This window comes from Thalia democratica, chromosome 3, assembly GCF_965202585.1.
Source record: "Thalia democratica chromosome 3, ktThaDemo2.hap1.1, whole genome shotgun sequence".
NCBI lineage: Eukaryota > Metazoa > Chordata > Thaliacea > Salpida > Salpidae > Thalia > Thalia democratica.
This window is the reverse complement of record NC_139167.1, coordinates 71,359,529-71,381,269: the sequence shown is the minus strand read 5'-3', so window position 1 is coordinate 71,381,269 and position 21,741 is coordinate 71,359,529. Positions and strand designations below refer to the sequence as shown.

Genomic DNA, 21,741 nt, shown 5'->3' with positions numbered 1-21,741 from the left:
CTTTAACAAATATTAAATTTAAATTTGTTTATTAAACGACAAAACAAGACTCACAAAGTATTTGGTCTTAGGACCTGGTACACGAAAAACCTTCCGGTTATCGAGTCGCACACCACGGATACCTTTTAACGTCTTGTCCAGGACAATTTTAGAAGAAATTGTCTTAAATTACTATTTTAATGTTTATCATCTTATTTAAGCGTTTTTAATTTCTATGCAACAATTTTTAAGTTTCAACTAAAAGAAATGTAAAAATAAAGTTTTCAAATTTTTTAGTTAAAACTTAAAAATTGTAAAAATTTCATTAATCAAAAATATTATTGTAAAACTTCTTATGTAGAACAATTTAGAAATAATTTCTTAGTAATTACTCTATCACATGCAACTAAACTTTATTTCCAAAAATATAATATGCTTCGCTATTTATATAGGTACACTAGTTTTTATCATATAATAAAAGTAGTTTTTCTTTAAAATAAACAGTCGTAGAGAATTTTCTATTAACCTTTCTAAGCATCAAACTTATTTATATAAAAAATCTTTAACTTTGAATAGTTCCATACACATCTGTTTAACGAAAAAAAATTAAGACATACAAATTTTTTGGTAAACAAGAATTTAGTAATTATCTTTAATCTTAATAAAAATTTTAAAGTAAACTTCTCTGTATTTACGAAAACAACTATTTGCTCTATTTTATAATTTTATGTTGTTTTCTAGAAGCTTTCAATGAAAAACTAGCTTATTAATATACTGACATGTAAATAACTTTAATAGTACTTTTTGTGAGTCGATAAGTAAGTTTCGTTCTTGCAAAATTCAGCTCAGAAGTCTTTTTTAAGTCATTAGTTCTGTATGCCATCCGGGTACACATGTTTTTCTATCAACTATAAGTTTTTACTTTAAAAACAAAACTAGTAGTTTATTTTTGTAAACTTTGCTGTGAAAACTTTCAGAAGTGTAATTAGGTCTGTTTTTTTTTTTTTTGCATCCTCAAATTAAAAAAAAACATGTTGTCCGTTATATTTTACTGTTTTACATTTTGTATTATTGAGTTGTCTGGTAAGTAAGAAATCAATTAAAAAATTAAAAGTTTATTTAATTAATAAATTTCTAAAACATATGTTCAACATTAAAAACTAATAAAGAAAGTTACATATTTTAAAAATAATTAAAGTAACTTGAAAAGTATTTTAGTTTTAAGGTTGATTTAATTTCCCATCATTTTATCAAATATATTAATAATGAAATAAGAACACTAAAAGCATTTCTAAAATAGATTAACTGTAATAAAAAATTTTACATTTTTTTACTTGTATTTTTTTATCCAGCATGCAAACTATTAATAAATTACTATTAAATACAACGCTTAAGTCTGAAGCTTTTTGAACAAAAAATTAAAAAGTAGTGTTATCCTCATCTTTTATTCTTACGTTTGTTACATCAACACGTTTTTTTTTTACTTAGAATAATCGAGGCCGAATAATGAAACTTAATTTGGTTATTAAGCTAACAAAAACATCACAGCACTCAAATTTATACGAGTTTTTGTTTATTCAAATATATATTAAGAATCAATTTATGACAAAAGATTTCTATTAGAGCTAAATATTGTTTTGTAAAGATGAAGTTTTAAATGTTCAAGAAGAATTTTACAGAGATTCAAAAATTCAGCTGTATTTTTTACTTATATTTAATAATAATATTTCTTGTCCTGGACAAAACGTTAAAAGTTATATAAGTTGTACGATTCGACAACCAAGAGGTCAAGTGCACAGGTCCTTGGACAAAAAATTTTGACTACTTTTGTTGGTCGGTCAATAAACTAATTTTAAAAATAATATTGTATAACTAGCAATTATTATTATACTTTTCACATTATAGATCTAAAGTTGAATTTTTTATGATAAAGTTTGGTTTTTAAAAGTTTTTTTGAAATTGTTTGTCATAATAAAATAAGAACTATTTGCTATGTAAATTGCATTTTAGTAGATCAATAGAATATTTTTATAAGCATAAGCCTTTCGAATGTTTAAAAAAGTTTAACCTTGCTTATTATAACTTTTTTTACTACTAAATAACAAAAAACAGATATAAATACTACAATCAAGTTATATAAAACTTAAACTAAGAAGATAAAGAATCAATATGAGTTTGTTGAGTAAATAGTTCACAGATAAAACATTCTTTTCTATTATGCTTAACTTGATAATATTACATTTTAAAGATTGTTATCAATAATTTTTTTTAAGTCCTTCAACAATACATTACTTTCAAAACGTGCAAAGAAGTTTTAATCTAAAGATAGGCAACCTACAACCCTGGCCTAAGACGTGGTTTAAAAAATTACTGGTCTGTGGCGTGTGTTATATGTTGAACAGAACTTGTGCGTGTCAAAACTAGCTTTTTAATGACAAACGTTTTAATGTTTGTTTTTAATTTTCTTTTTGTAAATAGTAGTGTTTTTTAAATAACTATAACATTAAAATTTTACTTTTAAAGGGCTTTTCTAGATTTTGTAGTGGTTTTTTTTTGATTATGCGACCCACTAAAACTTTATTTTAAAAACCGAGCCTTAAAAACATTTTATTGGTAAACCTAGCTCGACAACTAAAAATGTTGTTGTACTACTGCTGTTCTAATTCTAAGATAGCTAAACGAACTTTTCGTAAAAATTCGACCAGCTAATTCAATGAAAATTGATAAGCTCTTTTACCGATTTTCGCCACTTCTTTAATTTAAAAACAAAAACTTTATACTCCTAAATCTATCACAGTTTAGAAATGTAATTGTTTTAAATTTTACTTCAAAACCTTAATATTAGTACACTTAACTAGAATGTAAATATGTTATATTACAAATGTAAAATATGTTCATAAATGTAGAGTATATTCACTATATTATATACATATATATATATATGTATATACATTAGTACTATAACAAAATAAATAGTATACATAATTGAAATTGGTAATACACCAGTTGGTAAGAGTGAAATCCAGTGTCTTTTGTAAACCTTCAAAATTTATTATGAAGATTGAGTATTTTTGTTTAACTTAGAAAATCAAGGGAAGTGACAATCGTATTAAATTTTACAAGTCATTTTTATGTTTAACGTACTACTTTTATTTCTCAGTTTAAAACAAAATCGTGTACTTTAATGGCTGAGGGGTAAGGAATTTTTTTACATAGAGATTCCATTTTTAAAATATTTAATTTTGCTATCAGTTACTTTTTATAGAGTTAATAAGAAAAAACTTGCAATTTTATACTGACATTTTCTCTGACCTTTGTTGGTTAGCGCCCAGTTTAGCTTATTACTAAATGAAACAACACTACATATTAGGTTAGAAGTTTTCAAACACTTGAACTGACATGTAAAAGCTTACAATCATTTCAACTGACATCTTCTCAATACTGCTTCAGCCTGACGCGTATGAAACCTGTTCTTAGCGTTTTCATAGCATAAATTGTAGTTTAAGACATTAGTTAGGGGATAAAGTCAGGTAATTAATTTTATTCTTAATGAAGGACCAAGTAAAAATGGCAAAAATCTAGACTATTTCATAATTAATACTTCTTCAGTTTTTAAGAAATCTTTCTCAAACTTTATGAGTAATTGATGATTAACTTTTTAAACAATTATTTTTTTTTGTTTGAATAAAAAATGTTATTGATTTTTTTTTTTAATCGCTGCAAAAAGACTTTTTTTCTTAAAAAGCAAGTAACATTAACTATAAAAATGAACAAGATGGGTTCTTTTAATTTCAGAGTAAATTGACAGTGAGAAAGTTGCGGTGCATACGTTTGTATATTTCTTTTTACAAGAATGAATATATCTCAAAATCTAATATAACTTTTTTATTTTATAAGTACTACTTATAGTTTTTATTATAAGCCTTCAAATAATAGCCAGTTTATTTCATTTCGATGAGTATATATCGGCGTTTGACTTTCAAATAAGCGTTAGTTGTCTATTTTTCTGCTGGTATAGCGTTTACGATCAATGAGGTTCGAATGATCAACGCATTGTCAAGTTAAGCTCAAGCTTGTGAAGTATAAGCTACATCGAAGAAAATACACATTATCCAATGAAGAACAGTCCATATATTGTCAAGCCACCAGAACACTTAGTTTCCGTCTAAGAACTAACGCCGGAGAACCCTAATTGTAACGATTATTTCGTCAAGATTGTTAGTATTATTGCACGCAAGTATTGTTACAGACTACTAATTTATACAATTTATTTCTTGACGTTTTATATTATTATTTTATATTAAAATACTTGACATTAATTCAAAGTATGTTTTATTCATAAATTAGGAATATGTTACTTATAAGAAAGACCAATATCTGTAACCTTAGTACTGTAAGCTACTAGTAAGTAAGACACGTAGTTTAGCTAAGTACTTGGAGACCACATACTTAAGACCATAAACTATAACTAGTATGTATCATATATACATCTCAATTTTCATAGTATAACAACATTAAAGAAATACTGCAAAGCTACTTTAATTGTATTATACTTCATAAAAAAAATTCTATAACAAAAATTAAAAAATTGTATGATAGATTTTTTATGTCAAATCAAAATTTTACTATTTAACATTTAAAAATTCTAAGTTTTTCAGTGATTTTTATCAAAATTCCAAGTTTTTTTCAGTCTAAATTTTTACTTTCCAAGTTTTGTAGCACCCCTGTGAAGACCAACGGCAATTTACTATATTTAGTGAAATTAAAATAAACAAATCTGAAGAAAAGTGTTAATTCACTACGATAATACAAATATGTATCGTTAAATTTATAGTAAAATTGTGATGTATCATCTACAGAGTATATAAACTTATATTCACTATTAATGAAATTAAGATGATAAAACAAGGTTAACTTATATTATTAAGATAAACCTTCTGATTATTTTCAAAATATAATTTTTGACTATAAAAGGCACTAAAAAGCATTTTAATTCTAAGTATAATCAACAATTAGGTTAGAACATTTGAGCTAAATTAAAAAGATTCATAAATTTTACAAATTTAATTGCTTTTAGACATAACTTAATTTATTTAACACAAAAGACAACATGTATATGATTTGTGTGATTTATTTTGAACTAAGAATTTTTAAAACAATTTTAGCAAGTAAATAAAGTTTAATGATATATAGAGGAAAAACATAACATTTTTTAACTGCAAAAACATATTTATAAAGATTCTATAACGTATATATATATATATAAAAACTCAAAATATATATCTTTAAACGTTAAAACATCATAAACTATAAGGTTAAAACACACAAAAAGAGGTAAAATACTACAAAAGTAACAATTCATGATTTGAAACAAAAAAGTCAACAAGAAAACAAAAACGGAATGAAAAAACTCAGAAATCGACTTTGATATTTTCAGTTCGTCACAGAGTCTAGCCAATCTTCTAAATACTGCAAAAAAAAGTAACATTAATAATATACTTAGTTGTATTTGAGATAATTAAGTATTTCAATAGCAAAAACACTACAACCTATAAAAATCTAGAATATATATTTTTTATATCAAATTATATATAATTAAGGGTTGCTAACATTTAAATCAAGAAACTGTATCAGGTTAAGATTTAATTTAAAAATAATGAAGTAATAACTTAATTAATGAAAAAATTGAAAATTTTCTCAAACTAAATTTATAGTTAACATAGAAATAACAAACCTGTGAATATTCAGCAGCTTTATCTATTTCCTCTTGATATATGTAGCACCCAGATGTTTCTATTAATACCTGAAAATATTAACAATTATAATTTATACTATATTACTCATCATATTGTATTAAAACAGTTAAATACGTAAATATTATAGTTCTATGAATATTAAGTGTCCCACAAACTTAAAATAATTTAATGAGAAGTTACAACTTTAAAATTTATTATTGAATATTAAATTGTTTTATATTTGTATAGATAAATAAAAATTTGATAAAATTATAAAAACATAAAAAAAAGTTAATTTTTTACCTTATTATTGAAAATGAATGTTCTATTTAGTCCACTGTTTTCATGATCAGATAGTTCTTGGGTTTGAAGTGGGGAAAGCTTTGAACATTCTATAGGAACTTTTGAATGATGTGGAGGGACATTTGAACTTTCTGGAGGAATATTTGAAATTTCTGGAGAAATATTTGAACATTCCAGTTGACTGATTACGTTTGAATTTTTCAGCTTAACACTGTCATCGGTTTCCGATTGAGTTGATTTCACACTGAAATTTTCACAAGAATTACTTGAAAAACTCCCGCTGTCTTCGCTGACTTCACTATCAGAGATTTCCCAAGCAGTCACGTCGTTTGAAACTTCCTGTTTCAATTTGGGGACTTTTGGAGTTGATTGCGCCAGACACTTTATTGGAAAGTGGACGTTGGATGAATCTTTGTCACATTCACTATCTGAAGAACTGTCAACAACAATGACTTTGTTTGAAAACTCCTTCTTCACGAAATGAGTGGATTTGGCGGGAAACTTTGTTGGCGCCTTTTTCAGTTTGTAGTTTCTTACAGATTTCAGTGGTAAAATGCCTGAATCTTTGGAATCTTCCGAAGAACTATCATTTTCTGAATCTGAAGAGCCCCACAACAATTTGTAATCTGTGTGTTTGTTGCAAGAAATTTCCTCCTCAGAATCTGAATTCAGACACTTTGCGATTTTCGCCTTCAAGCTCTGGTACTTGAAGTCCAACTCGTTCAAATTCTGCCGGCTTTGGTGGACAGTTTTGGCGCTTTTGAATCTTTCAAACAAAGACTGCTTTTTTTCAGATATTGTTTTGATTTCATTTGTCTTCGAGTGTTTGAAACCGTTTACTGGTGAAGAAGTACTGGACTTGATTGAGCCATTCTGACATTTTAGGCGCAACTTATTGAAGACTTTAGGCCTCTTCGAGGGAGATAGTTTTCTTTTGTTTTTGTTCTCTTTTTCAGGTGTTGAACTAAAACTACCACATTTGACAGGTGCCAATTCAGTGGATTTTTGAGGGAGATTACCATTAACAGCCGTTTGTAAATTAGGGGATACTTTTCTGGGCAAGATTTTGGAGCTTATACACGGCTTAATTTTTGCAGGACACTTACTTAGAGCTTTTTTATGAAGATAAACATTAACAGGTTCTTCAAGATCAGAACATGTTTTTCTTGATAATGCTTCTACGTTATTACATTCAGGCTCAATACTTTCAGAAACTTTATGTTCAGAAACCGTATTGTTATTAACAACTGAAGAACTGTCACTATCAACTGAAGAACTGTCACTAACAACAGACTGATTGTCACTTGCAACTGATATTTTGTCACTGACAACAGAATGATTGTCACTTGCAACAGACTTGTTTACAATTGATTGTTTGTCAGTAGACTTTTTACCACCCAACTCAGGAACTGTAATTTCATGCATGACTGGTTTTTTCCATGAAGACTTGTTCAAATTAACTTGAACTTTTGCAATTGAAAACCTCTCCAATAAGTTCAATGGTTTCTGCAGCAAATTGTTTGATAATTTCTGCTTCTTACTGCACGGTTCTGTCCATTGGCTCTCCAGTGGCTTTCTTTTGATGGGTTGTGAAATTGATGTGTATTTGATATTGTGGCAGCCTGGAGCCTATATTAAATATAATATATTATTTAATATCATTATATTGTTAAAACTTAACTGCCAAATCTGAATTTATTAATTTTTTTATTAAAATTAACTACTATTAGGTATAATAAAAAAGTTCATTTAGATTTGAACTTATATGATAATTTTTTAACATGTTTTAATCTAAATCATAGAGTAATGTTAACTATTTTAATACTGCCAAATAACATAATGTAACTAAAAGATGTTTAATATTTTATGAATTTTTAAAAAAATATTTCATATCAATTAAAAGTTTAGTCAAAATACAAAAATATTTTAAATTAACTATTTACTTTGTTAAAATAGTTAACTAGAGAAAAAAGCAGAAGCTGTTAATAACTTACTGTAAGCTGAAAACAAGTAATTAGTCATAAAAACTTAAACATATTATTTTTACTCAATAAACACGTCAAGCCAACTTTATGCAATTCTGTTTATAAAAGCTATTTTGCAACATTTGATGATATTTTAACTTCAATTATAAAAAAGTTAAAATGATTTGAATTTTTAAATAATGAACTTTTTTTAGAAAATATTTAACATTTAACTTTTGAATGAGAAAGTTATATAAAATTTTTAAGTACACTTAGCTTCAGCTTCCATTATAAAAATTATACAGACACTATATGTTTTATAATAAAACTACATTTTTAAGTACATACATATATAACAAATAACTATTGAAAGTGTAACTAACAAATTTTTTGGAAATTTCTTGATTAGCATACTTCATTTCCAACTCAACTTGTTCTTTGGTGATTTTTGCAATCTAATAAAAAATGTTAAAATATTAATATTTTAAATTAGTTAAAACTAACACACTAAAATGAATTAAAAATTATTATTCAGTTTTCAAGTAATTATTCTGTAAATACGAAAAATTCTTTAAAATTCAATGACTATACGTAATATAAAACCGAAGACGGTTACAAATAGAAAGTATCAAGTTTTTTACCTTCAAGATTTTCTTGCTCCCAAGGGCAGATGTTGGTAAATAATCATTGTACACTGGGTCATTTGAAGGACTGTACTGGCTAATTTTGTCCTGTTTGCAAAAATTTTTAATCATTAGAGTCATACAACTACCATTTAAAAATAAAAGCCAACATTAGAACTGCATTTATTTAGCCTATGATTAAACTAAACTTATCACCTAACATAAAATTAGTTTACTACCCAGAATTTAAGAGCACAGCCTATAATTTTTTTTTTCAGCATTATAATTTTATTTTATCTAAGACAATTTACAATTAAGATTTTGAACAATTCTAATTTAACAATTTAATATAAACTAAATATATACTTTTTAACTAGTCTTACAAACACATACTTGATAAAATTTTAATATATTATATAAACAAACGGCCTGTGAAAAACTAAATGTTTGAAATATGTATAATCATAACTATGCTAACACATATGCTTTATTAGTTTAAGCTGTTAAAGTATTGTTTTAAAGGTAGAATAAATGGAAAATTCTTAAGATTTTATACTTATATATTATAAAAAATAAACTACAGTATATTTAGTAAGCAAAATCATTTCTCTTTTATAATAAAAAATTAACTTTTTACCATTATAACTTAAATCAAAATCAATTTGAGATTTAATTTCAACAACTTAAGCTATTTACAGTTAGTTTATTTCATATTGAAAAGTTCAATTAAAAAACTATTAAACTTTTATCTAAAAATAATATGAGTACTTTAAGTAATAGCAAAACAATTATTCAAAAACATAATTTAAAAAATACATTTAACACAAAACTTAAGCAGTGTAACTTCTAAAAAGCAAACTAGACTTTGTTTCTATATTATAGTTTTTCATAAATATATTTATATGTAATAAAACACAAGCACTTAGGCATTTAATTTTAATTACTATTAGATTAACTATGATAAAAACTGTTAAAACATTATACTTCTATGGTCACAATTTGAAAACTTTCCACGTATACTAGAAAAATTCAAAACTATATGATTTAAAAAGCTAATACAACTTAAAAACTAACATAAAGATATGAAGGAATTCCATTTTTAGAAATTGTATCAATAACTTCATCCACTGTCTGCAATGCACTTTTCACGTTTTTCTTCTGTTTGGTTTTTTTAAATTATTAGTCATTTATTTAACTATCATATAAAACTAAAACTATTTGTTTGCAACTTAAGCTATAACTTTGAGAGCTTTATATTAATACTAAAAAGCTTGCTCATTTAAAAAAATATCTAGATTTTTATATTTCTTAGAAATTTTGTTTTCAAAAGGCGTACTTTAAAAAGTTATATTAATTGAGAAGAAATTAAACTTAACACAAGAACATAAGCAAATCAACTTATTTTAATGCCATTACAATTAATTACATGAGTATTAACTAACTTATAATATTAAAAAATGTTTATGCTACACAATTACACTATAAGATGAGCTAAAATACTATACCCATTTATAAGGCAGAAAATTTAAGATATTTGTGAACTAATGTAACTGTTCTTAATATTTATAAAAAGGTCATTTAAAACTACTTTAAAAGCAGATTATAATTATAACATAATTTAATGATTAATCAATAAAATACTTTAATAATAGACCAAAGCTGATGTTCAATTGAGTATTTTATTGTTGTTAGACAATTAAATTTACTGGCTTATGGTTTTAAACACTTTAAGTTATTACAATTATAATCTCAAAAAGCATTATACTAAGTAAATTAAACAGCTAAGATAAGTACTAGTGTTTGTGGCTTTAAATATTTGTATGTCTCATCTTTTACAAAAGTGATTATAAAGTAAAAATCAGAGTATACTTTTTAAACCAAAGCCGTAAAATTTTGTTTTCAACTCAGTGCATTATTCACATAGCCTAAAACATATTTAAAAACTTTTTTTGATTTTTTTACAAATGTACTGATCGTTTTACTATATTATCAATTATAAAAAACAAATGTAAAACTAAGTACTTATTAACTTAACATTAGTGATCTATTAGATCCACTATCCAGATCCGGCCCTTTTTCATTAATATCACATCTGGCCGGATCATATTTTTTTTAATTTGATCTGGTAAGGCATAAGCTTAATTTCGAAAATAGATCTAGAACCAGATCCAATTATTGTGGATCCAGTAGACCACTACATAATATATTTTATACATAAAAAAATTTAGAAACAAAAAAACTACTACTACTACTAGTATTAAGTCTCAGAACGACGTAATAATAAAATTAGATGAAAATAACATATATTTTTCATTGAATTGTTTAATTAAAAATATTTTTGCTGATACCAATGAATAACATACATATTGGTAAATAAAATTACATTTTGTTAAAGACACTGTTCAGAAAATATGCAGTAAATAATTATGTTTCAAAGAAAATCAAAACTTTATATATAACATTTTTAAAATATATAAACAATTTATATGGAATACCTATACCACTATCCTTTAAATATAATTAGAACTATTGAGAAAATTTCTTAGAAAAACTAGGCAATCTTTTGTGAAAATTACATAATTTTCATTGGCTTATTACTTGTAACAACTATTATTTTTATTTTTTATTATTCAAAAGACCAACTTAAGTTTTAAAAAAATATTAAAAAAACTAACTTTGTATATTTTAATCCCACTCCCAGGCAGAACCACGTAGCTTTGTTCTGATTCGCTGGATTCATTTGATCTTTGCTCTGATTGGCTTCGTCTGAACTCAAATCTGTATGAAGACTTTGAAGGATTCTGCTTGACGCTGTACAATTCATCTAATTTGTACTGCCTTATGAAATCATTCAACCAATCATGGGTGATTCTGAACGCGGGATTCTGCAAATGATACCTGAAACAATCCTTAGTGCATTTGCACAAGACAATGAACAAAGCTTCAATTGATACTTTAGCATGGGTGTTGGCAAATTCACGCTTGACCAGTTCCAATATTATAGGCGTATAAAAATATTTTGAATCTATATTTGAAATGTTTGTTTGGTTAGATAAACTGTTGTTACGGAAATTAATGGTGAACAACCTGATACTTTTCTTGTGAACAAAATGTTTGCTCATACAAAAAAGATGTTTGTTTAAAAAAAAACCATCAAAATGGTAACACCTTTTTTTTTTTTTTTGTTTTGTTATTCTGTTTCAATTTAAAAAAGTTACAGTTAGCTCTATGGCTAGGGGGCATAGTAGGGTAAACCACTTTTTTCACAACCTGACCTTACATTGTTAAGTTTCAAATAAGCTACAGGTTGCTTTTTGCAGATTTTTTAATTCAAATAACTTTTTAAGATATAGCTAGTCAAAGTTAGAGACTACAATAGGTTCCTTATGGGAGACACAAACTCAAAATGCAAAAAAAGACTATTTAATTAAAAATATCTCCTATGTTATTTTATGTAAATACCTTAAACTTTCAGGAAATGTTCCTCCAATATTTAAAAAATCTATTGTAACAAATTTTATAAAAAAATAATATAGAATGGATTTAGGACAAAAAAAAACCTTTTTTGTTATAATTTTTTTTTGAAACTTTTTTACAGAGAGTTTTCTGAATATTGCAAGAAACTTTTTTTTTATTGTTTTTTTTAATCTTTTTATATCAGTCTTTTTTTGCCTTTTTAGTTAGCGACTTTCATAAGGAACCTATTATGGTCTACAACTTAGACAGACTATACTTCAAAAATTATTTAAAATTTGTAAAAAGCAACTTGTAGCTTACGTAAAACTCAACAAAATAATTTTTAAAATTAAACAAGTTCATTTATTTACCCATATGCCCTTAAGCCAATTATTTGTATTAAAAAACAGTATACTCACATTAAATTAGTGTTCACAAAAAATGTAGCAAGTTGTTCATTACACAGCATAAACCAATAGTAAAACACATATCAAGAAGCTAAAACAGGTACTTAGATTATTAGCTCAAATCACTTAATAATATGAGTTACACCATTTCAACCCTTAACAAATGTATTTCACCTGGTTTAGCATGAGTATGTTTTTAAAATAAACAATTAGTACTAATAAATTACACTAGATATTCTGAGTTAACTGATACTAATTTAACTCATTCACACATATTATACTGAAACTCACTTTCTGTCATTTTATTATAGCAACTTAGCTTTATGTTGGTGTTTTTTGATAAATATTTAATAACTATGGTATATTTTTAACAAGTTTTTATCAAAGTTTTACTAGAACTTAGACTGTACTTAAACAAATATACTCATTTAAGTACTTTTTAAATTAACTTGTGTAACTGGACTTTAAAAGGATAATTTTATAAGCTGAAAGTTAAATACATAAATGCTTTACTTAAATTTAAGTTCCAATTATGCTAAGAACTTATTATCTACTAAATAATTTGAAAAAAAACTCAATGATTAGATAATACAAAAATCTAACTTTAAAACATATTGAGTTAAGAAAAATAGCTTAATCTTTATTATAAAATTTAAAAAAAAATCTGTTAACCTTCATAACAAAAATTTTAATAAGTTAAACAGATAAGATAAACAGTTAATAAGTTACAGATATTTGAAATTTTTTATACTTATTTTGATCAAATAAATAGTAACTCAAAGACTTTTTTTAATCAAAAATTTTTAATAACTTTTTTTAACTTCCCTTAATTTCTATAAAAAAATAAAACTCAATGTAACCTTAGGAATTCCCACCCTAACAATATAGATTTTAGTTATATCTTTTATCTACTATTAAAGAGTAAAATAATTGTTACTTAATTAATACATTCATTTAAAGTTCTTTCAACTTTAGTTTGCTCAAAAAAATGTCAGCAATAAACTATATGTTATTCAGAGTAAGTACAATATACAAAAAACAACTTAATTATAACTTAATCACATCTAGTAAATAGTGGAAAATAATATCAAATAAAAATTAAGCAACTGATAATATTGAATGATTCTGTTTTAAAAATAATAACTTTCTAAGAAAATTTAGCCCATATAATATATGAGTTTTTTAACTCTTTGAATAAAAAAAAACTATAGACTAAAAACTGTCTGGAGTCATCTTGAGTTTTTAACTATCCATTAAATAGTTAAAATATAGAATAGTTTAAACAAAAATAATTTCAAATAAATTTGTTTTTAAAAAAAAATGGTTATAAAATATTAACTGATCTGAACTGAGTTTTTTTAATGGTAAAACTGTTCTGATCTTTTTTAAAAACTTCAAACTAGCGTGAGTTATTCTGAGTGTGTGGCAACTCTGTGATATTGGAATATGTAAGAATTGACACTCTTTTAACAGGATGACTAACAAACCTTGATCATTGAATTTAAAAATAACAAAAAAATGGAACTAGATATTTTTGGAAAAAAATCAAACCTGATGTCAAACAATTTTACATGTAAAATGATTAAATTTAGATTAGAAATTAATAAACAAAAAAATAGTTTATTATTTACAACTTTATTCATTAATAAAATATTTAATGTTGTATTTTAGTATCCTTTCAGAAATTTAAATAAATATATTAACCTTAAAATTATTTTTCTACTACAAAGAAACAAGAAAAGTTGTACTTTTTAAAAACCTTAAGGAAAAACTAAAACAGTGGCCACTCTGTTTCGAGTCAGTCCAAGTTATCAGACTACTACAGAGTAATTTCAATTATAAAAATTTTATTGGCTACATCATTAAGGGCATAGGGGGGTAAACACCCTTTTTTGGTTTTTGATCTTATTTTATAAAGTTTTTACTAAGCTACAAGATGCTTTTTACAGATTTAAAAAGTTCAAAATAATTTTTGAGATATAGCCAGTCAAAGTCTGAGCCAACAATAGGTTCCTTATGGGAGGCTTAAACTAAAACAACAAAAATAGACTATTTTACTAAAAATCTATCTCCTCCTACGCTTTTTAAGATAACTACCTAAAATTTTCAGGAAATGTTCCTTGCAGTATTTAGAAAATTCTGTTGGAACAGAGTTTTAAAATAATAAAAATAAATATTTTATATAAAAAATAAACAAAAAAAAAGTTATTTTTTTGTTTTTTTGTTATAAAATTTTTATTTTTTAATATTTTAAAACTCTGTTCCGACAGAATTCTCTAAATACTGCAAGGAACATTTCCTAAAAATTTGAGGTAGTTATCTCAAAAAACGTATGAGGAGATAGATTTTTAGTGATTTCTAGTTATTTGCTGTTTTAGTTTGCGCCTCCCATAAGGATCCTACAGTTGCCTCCAACTTTGAGCGGCTATATCTCAAAAAATATTTTGAACTTTTTAAATCTGTAAAAAGCATCTTGTAGCTTAGTAAAAACTATATAAAATAAGATTAAAAACCAAAAAAGGGTGTCTACCCCCCTATGCCCTTAATGTAGTGACTTTCAAACTTAATCTTAAAAGCAAGATGGCCACTGTTTTTTTTTTTAATTATTCCATGTTTTTATAATAAAAGTTTACTTATTTACTTATTAGAAAATTGTTTTGATAAATAAAAAAATTTACTTTAATAACTGAAAAATATTGTAATGCTACTTAAATGTGTTTTGAGATAAACAGGTTGCCAAATGCAATAAACAGGTTGGTTTCTGACAAATTTTATTCAGGTTTTCAAAATTCCCTCAGGTTCTTAAAAGTACACGCTTTTGAGTCTGTTTCAGTTTATAACTGAGTATTAGGTAAAAAACTGTGTTAATGGCATAGGGGAGTATACATCAATTTATTCAAAATTTATCTTCATTAATATAGTTTTTAACAAGCTACATGATACTTTTTACAGATTTTAAAAATTCTAAATAACTTTTAATATATAGCCGGTTAAAGTTGGAGGCAACAATAGAATCTTTATGGGAGGTGCAGACTAAAGCGGCAAATAACTAGAAATCACTAAAAGTCTATCTTCTACGTTTTTTAAGATAACTACCTCAAATTTTTAGGAAATGTTCCTTGCAGTATTTAGAAAATTCTGTCTGAAAGAATAATAAGAAATAAATAAATTAAAAAATTATAAGAAAAATAAACTGTTTTTTTTTTGTTGGTTTTTTGTATATAAAATTTTTATGTTTTATTTTTTTTTAATTCTTTCCAACAGAATTTTATAAATTTAATCAAGGAACACTTTCTAAGAAATTGAGTTAATTATCTCAAAATACATAGGAGAAGATAGATCTTTAGTGAAATAGTCTATTTTTGCTGTTTTAGTTTGCGCCTCCCATAATGAACCTATTTTTGACTATGCCTTTGACCAGCTGTATCTCAAAAATTATTTTCAATTTTTTGAATCTGTAAAAAGCATCTTGTAGTTTACTAAAAACTATATGAAATAAGATCAAATTTTGAAAAAAGTTTTTTACTCCCTCCAAGCCCTTGAATAGTATAACAACATTGAAAAGATACTATAAAGCTAATTTAATTATGTTTTTAACAAAGAAATATTTGATGATGACAAAAAAAATATCTATATGATAAGATTTTTGTGTCAAATCAAAATTTTAACATGTAAAAATTAGTTTTATTAAGGCCATAAGGGGTGGCTAAACCATGTTTTTTACAAGTTGATCTTATTTTATAGAGTTTTTCTAAACTTTAAGATGCCTTTTATGGTTTTAAAAAATCAAAATTATTTTTTGAAATATGACCAGTCAAAGTCGGGACGCATAAAAGGTTCCCTATGGGAAAAGAAAACTAAAACAGCAAAAAAAGACTATTTAATTTAAAATCTATCTCCTACATTTTTCAAGCAATCTTCTTCAAACTTTTACAGTCTAATCTTTAAACAATAACAAAAAACATTTCTTTGAAAAAAAACACTTAATTTTTTAATATTTGTGATAATTTTTTTTTTAACAATAAAATTCTTAAGTAACGTTTTTTTTTTATTTTAAGAGACAATTCCTAAAAATTTGAAGAAGATTGCTTTAAAAATGAAGGAAGAAATATATTTTTGGTAAATTTTAAAACTTCCAAGAAAATTGATCCTAAAAAATTTGTGGTCGATACATTTATATCGGAAATTTTTTACAAAAATTAAATATCTTAAAAGTTAAATGATATTTTTGAATTCTATAAAAACTGACTTGTAGGTTGTACTTAAAGCTTTCATATAAAAGCCAAAGTTAATTTCTGTAAAAAAAAAAAAAAATGTTGGACCCCCTATGGCCATAAAGGTTTTTGGAAAAGTTTTTTTTAATTACATGTTTTAGTTTAAATTTTAAATTAAAATAAAAAAAACTGTTTACAACATAGAAAAGAAAACATTGAAAAGATGTCATAAAGCTCCTTTAAATGTGTTTTTTTTGATAAAAAGAAATTTAATATCAACAAAAAAAAATTTATCAATGCAATAGATTTTTTGATACAAATCAAAATTTTACTATTCAAAATGTGTTGGTTTCAAGTTGTGTATAAGTCTAGGTTTCTAAGTGATTTTTGTTCAAAATTTCAGCTTTTTTTTTCTTAAATTCCAGGTTTTCCAAGTTTATAGCCTAAATTGTCAAATTCCAGGTTTTTCAAAATTTTTTTTGTGATTTGTGTTTGTAATTTAAGGTTTTTCTTCAAAATTTCTCAAATTCCAGGTTTTATGGTAACCCTGAATACATAAACTCTAAATAACACAAAGTTGTGTTTGTTTATTTTATATCTGATCTATTAATAGTTATGGTGCCTGGTAAAACAGTCAGATTTTTCAAGGATTAAAGGTTAGATAGCCACCCTGTAAAAGTTGTCATTTTTACTCAGATTAATGTTGCTCAATTTTCATGAGGTATATAAATTCCTAAATTAATATTTTTAAAACAGAAGATACACCAATATTTAATCAAAATAACAACTTCTAAAAAAAGTTTAAAACTTGTTTAAAACTTAACCAAGTGTTTATAGTACAGAAGTCATTAAATGATTTTAAAAAATTATAACTTATTTTGAATCAAATACTTACACTTTTAGTTAAAGTTACCTATGACAGCAAAGTACACTAGTAAAATTTTCTTTCATATTTCTTCTATATTATTTGTGCATAATTTAAGTGTTTTACTTTTTATAAATAAAGCAATAATTATTGATCTAAAATAAGAAAAACACTACTAAATAAATAATTAATCCTACCATATAATTTTTCAATTTGGTGCATTGAATTGCATGCTTTTGAAGTCATCATTTTTGTTATTAAATATAAATAAACAATTTAAAAGTCTAGTTTAAAAATTTGATGGGGTTATCCTTTTCTCCAAATTTATATTTTATTGTTATGAATTATTGGGTGGGTCATAAGATAAAGTACAAATTACAAAATATTGGAGAAAATGTACTTTTTGCAAAAATCTTAAAAATATTTACTAACCAGGTACTAAATTTGAAATCTGGAAATACGCACTGTTAGTTTAAAATACAAATCTGCTATAGTTAATAAGATAAAACTAATAAATAAAAACTTTGTAATGCTTTAAAAGATATAAGATAAGCTTTGTAGCTTTTTAAAATAAGTTTTAAAGGTAACTGTGTAATAAAAAAAAGTGTATTTGTTGCGCAGAACGAAGTTTTAAAAAATATAAATTAAAAAACATGAATCACTACGTAACAAATTTAGTTTAATTCTTTTTATTTAGTAAACTATCAAAATCCACCCGCGTTCAAAATCCACTCATTTTTATTTTATAATGTCTTTATTTATTTATATATTTTTTGCATTTTTTTTTTTTTTTTTTTACTATCACTAATACCCCTCCTAACCCTTATCCTCAATTAGTATGCGATTTTCGAATTTGACTGGGTGGATTTTGATCGGATAGACTTTGAACGTGTCCCGTTTATTTAATTTCTGAAAGTTAGTTTGTTTATTGCCAAAATTGTCATTGTGGCAATGAGCGTATCTCTGAATGTAAGTTAAGAATATTATAATTCTAAAAAAAAACAACTATTTATTAAGTACTCGGAGTTTATATTTGTGACAAAACTTTTACTTGGAAATAAAAGTCATACGTTTAGGTTAGATTCAACACTTCTTTTCTGATTATTACAACTAATTGAGTAGCAAAACTAAAATACTAATAACTTTCAATTACTACAGATAGCTTATTTTATCAATAAAATAATAATAATTTTATGTTCTTACATGGTTATAACTCGAAGTATTTTAAAAATATACCGTTTTAAACACCTTTTATCAAAGCTCAATTAAAAATAAAATAAAAAAGTTTGGATTTAAAATTTTTGTTTAACATAATGAACAAGCACACTTGTGTTTGAAACGGTTCTGTTAAAAAATCTTTGTTTTTTAATCTTAGATTAAAGAATGTTGTTTTATTTGTTTTTTTCTGACAAAAGCGTTTCAGTTTAAGAAACCGTTGTTTTTAAATAATAGTACATATTTAAACAAGTACAATGTAATTAAACTATTTAAAACTAGTAAAAAGTAATTATTTTACTATCATTATTAACAAAAATAGTTACGTTTAAAATTTTTCTTAAATATTTACAACGACACGTCGTTTTATACACCCCAATTTATAAATATTAATTTAAGAAGGATTAATTGAAAATTTTACAAAATACATGCAAAGTTACTTTTAAAAGTTTTTTTTGAATAAAACAATCATAATAATTTGGTTCTTAAGTTAGCTTATATTAGCTATTTTAATTGTATTTAAGTTTAATTTTAAACAATGTTGTTAAAAGAAATAATTAAAAAAGTAAGGACAGCGTTTAGTTTTATATTTGATTTAAAAAGTTAAGTTTTAGTTACTTTGTTTTATTATTAGTAGATAAAAGTTTTTTCTTCGAAACCTATTATAATAAGCCCTTTTTTTAAACAGATCGCAATGAAGAATAAAAATAAGTAGCACACGCCATCGCATAGTTAAAAAAAATGGCCAATACAGGGAGCGAAACCTCGAAATTCGCGGTATAAGCTCTAACTAACTGATTTAATAGACCACACAATAATGATTTAATAGTTCTGATTATAAAGTAAACCTTATATATGACGTCTTAATTGTAATTAAGTTTTGTCACAAAAACAAAATTAAAAAATATATAGGTAATGTGAAATGAACTTACTTAATTTAAATTTACTTGATTAATAAAAAGTCTAAAAGGACTTAATTCAATTTTTAAATTATTTAACATAGTTTTTCTAAAGTCCTTAAGTAGACATTTTATAATTAAATACTCAAAATTCAAAGCGATTTGTTTGTTAATAAAGGTCCTAGCGAAGGAAGTTGATTTGTATGTACTATAAAAATAACTTGCGCAGCACTTTTTATTATTGAGTTGACGTAAGTTTTTTTATGTTAAACGAGAAAACTAGTAAGTGTTTGGATCTTTATTTAATACAGTTTATCTTCTTTTTTTTTGCAGTATTTATTTTTTACAGAACTCCGTTTAAAAGTGTTAAATCGTTTAACATACATAAAAATATGTCAGTTCAATAATAAAAAGTACTGTTCAATTTGTTTTCATTTCAGAATTACAACGTATCATAGGTTTTCTTCATAGTTAAATTATCATGTTACGTTTATTATAGTGTATTATTATGTTTGTAATTTAAAGAAAGTAAACAAGCTTAAATAAATTCAATAATGAAAATACTTGTATATTTATATATTTTACTACAATCGAGCAATTACACATTATATTAGTTATTATAAACCTTAAACAACATCAAGCGTAGTTTTTTTAAATAATCTTAAATTAAAAAAAAAACTAATGATGTTATACAAGATTGTCAACAAAGTTTAAGCAGCATTACAAAAAACTCAATGTATTTGTTTTTTATTTAATATAAGTAAACTGCTTATAAAATTTAATCTAACCTTTTATTATTTTTTGTTCATTTTAATATAACTTTTGTTTAACAAAAAAGCATTTTTTTGTAAATATTGTAAAAAACACTTTATAAAATTTACTTAATATTAACATAAATATCTTAAAATTAGGCTTTAATTAGTTTTAAACGTAAAATATTCTTTTAAACGCTTGAGTAAATCTTTGTCAAATATTTTTTTAAAACATTTTGTATTTAAAAAATTTTTTTCACACATTTAAAACACATATTAACTAAAGTAAAATTTAAGTTAGCTTTAGTTTTAAAAAATAGGTTTATGGTCACATTTAACTCTAAAAAAACGGTTTTACATCATTTTAAACAAAAGCTTCATAAGTTTAATAATATGCAAACGCTTCCTTCCTTGTAATCATCTTTCCTGTTCTCTCTGACCTTCGCTTTTCTTGTTCATGTCGATTCCTCTTCTCTTCATTGTCAATCGCTTGTTGGTAAACCAGTTTTTATCTGTTAAGTTAGCTAGTAAATAAATGCTTTTAAAAACTATATGGCTTTAAAAATGTGCTTAAGAAAAAGATAAATTTTAAATTAAATGTGAAAAAAAAAATACTAAAAGATAGCTTAAAAAATAGCATTTAAAATTTATCACTTGACAATGAAACTAGTATAGTTTTGAAAAGCTTTGTGTAATAAAATATTAAGCAAAATTAATAATCTATTGATATTAAGTTGCAAATGGTATATAAATACGTTCAAAAACCTTCCTATAATAGAACTTACAGTTGTTTTCAAACGTTGAACTGTTAAGCAATTGTTGTGTCTTATGTACTTATTTATATCAAAACAGTTTGGATCATTTTGAAGCATATTCTCGTACTTAAGCGCTTCTTGGTAAATATTTGCTGATAATGAGTCATTTGATGCGGCATCACCTGGAAGTCTTGTTTGTTGAACATCTCTTGTGAAAGTGGTTTTTGTAAAGGAGCTATGAAATAAAATTTCATACTAAAATATGAACACTAATACTAATACATAAGCTAAGTTACTGGTATGCACTAATATCTATACGTTAAACACTTATTCAGAGAACAGTTGCTTAGTATCGGCCACTGAAACTCTTGAAAACTAATTTTTACACTACTTGGTTTTCTATTATTCATGATATTGGTTTGTAGTTAAGAATTAAGTGATGCTAGTTTAAAAAATTTTTATTTGTGCAAAATAAGGTATTCAATTTAACCCACCGTGCAAGAGTAACACCGTGCAAAAATGAAACTCCGTGTAAAAGTCATGCTGTAAAATACAAACTCAGAGCTACAATGAC

The 21,741-nt window shown here is 24.8% G+C and overlaps 1 protein-coding gene across 1 annotated transcript; it reads right to left on the bottom strand.

The window, feature by feature from the left end:
• Positions 1–5,177: 5,177 nt before the first annotated feature.
• LOC145831563 (uncharacterized) lies at positions 5,178–17,874 on the bottom strand. The gene is made up of 8 exons (XM_082938857.1): positions 17,744–17,874; positions 11,280–11,629; positions 9,679–9,762; positions 8,623–8,712; positions 8,365–8,436; positions 6,018–7,646; positions 5,714–5,782; positions 5,178–5,448 (listed from the first exon to the last, which is right to left on the bottom strand). Exons 1-8 carry the CDS (start codon positions 17,793–17,795, stop codon positions 5,413–5,415), a joined length of 2,382 nt encoding a protein of 793 aa, XP_082794983.1. The 5' UTR covers positions 17,796–17,874; the 3' UTR covers positions 5,178–5,412.
• Positions 17,875–21,741: the final 3,867 nt, after the last annotated feature.

Excerpts from the sequence above, each read along its gene's own strand:
- LOC145831563 (XM_082938857.1), bottom strand. The coding sequence starts at position 17,795 with ATGATGACTTCAAAAGCATGCAATTCAATGCACCAAATTGAAAAATTA. Across the intron at positions 9,763-11,279 it reads GTGGGATTAAAATATACAAA|AAGAAAAACGTGAAAAGTGC; the intron begins GTTAGTTTTTTT and ends AAAACCAAACAG. Across the intron at positions 5,449-5,713 it reads AAGCTGCTGAATATTCACAG|TATTTAGAAGATTGGCTAGA; the intron begins GTTTGTTATTTC and ends TTTTTTTTGCAG.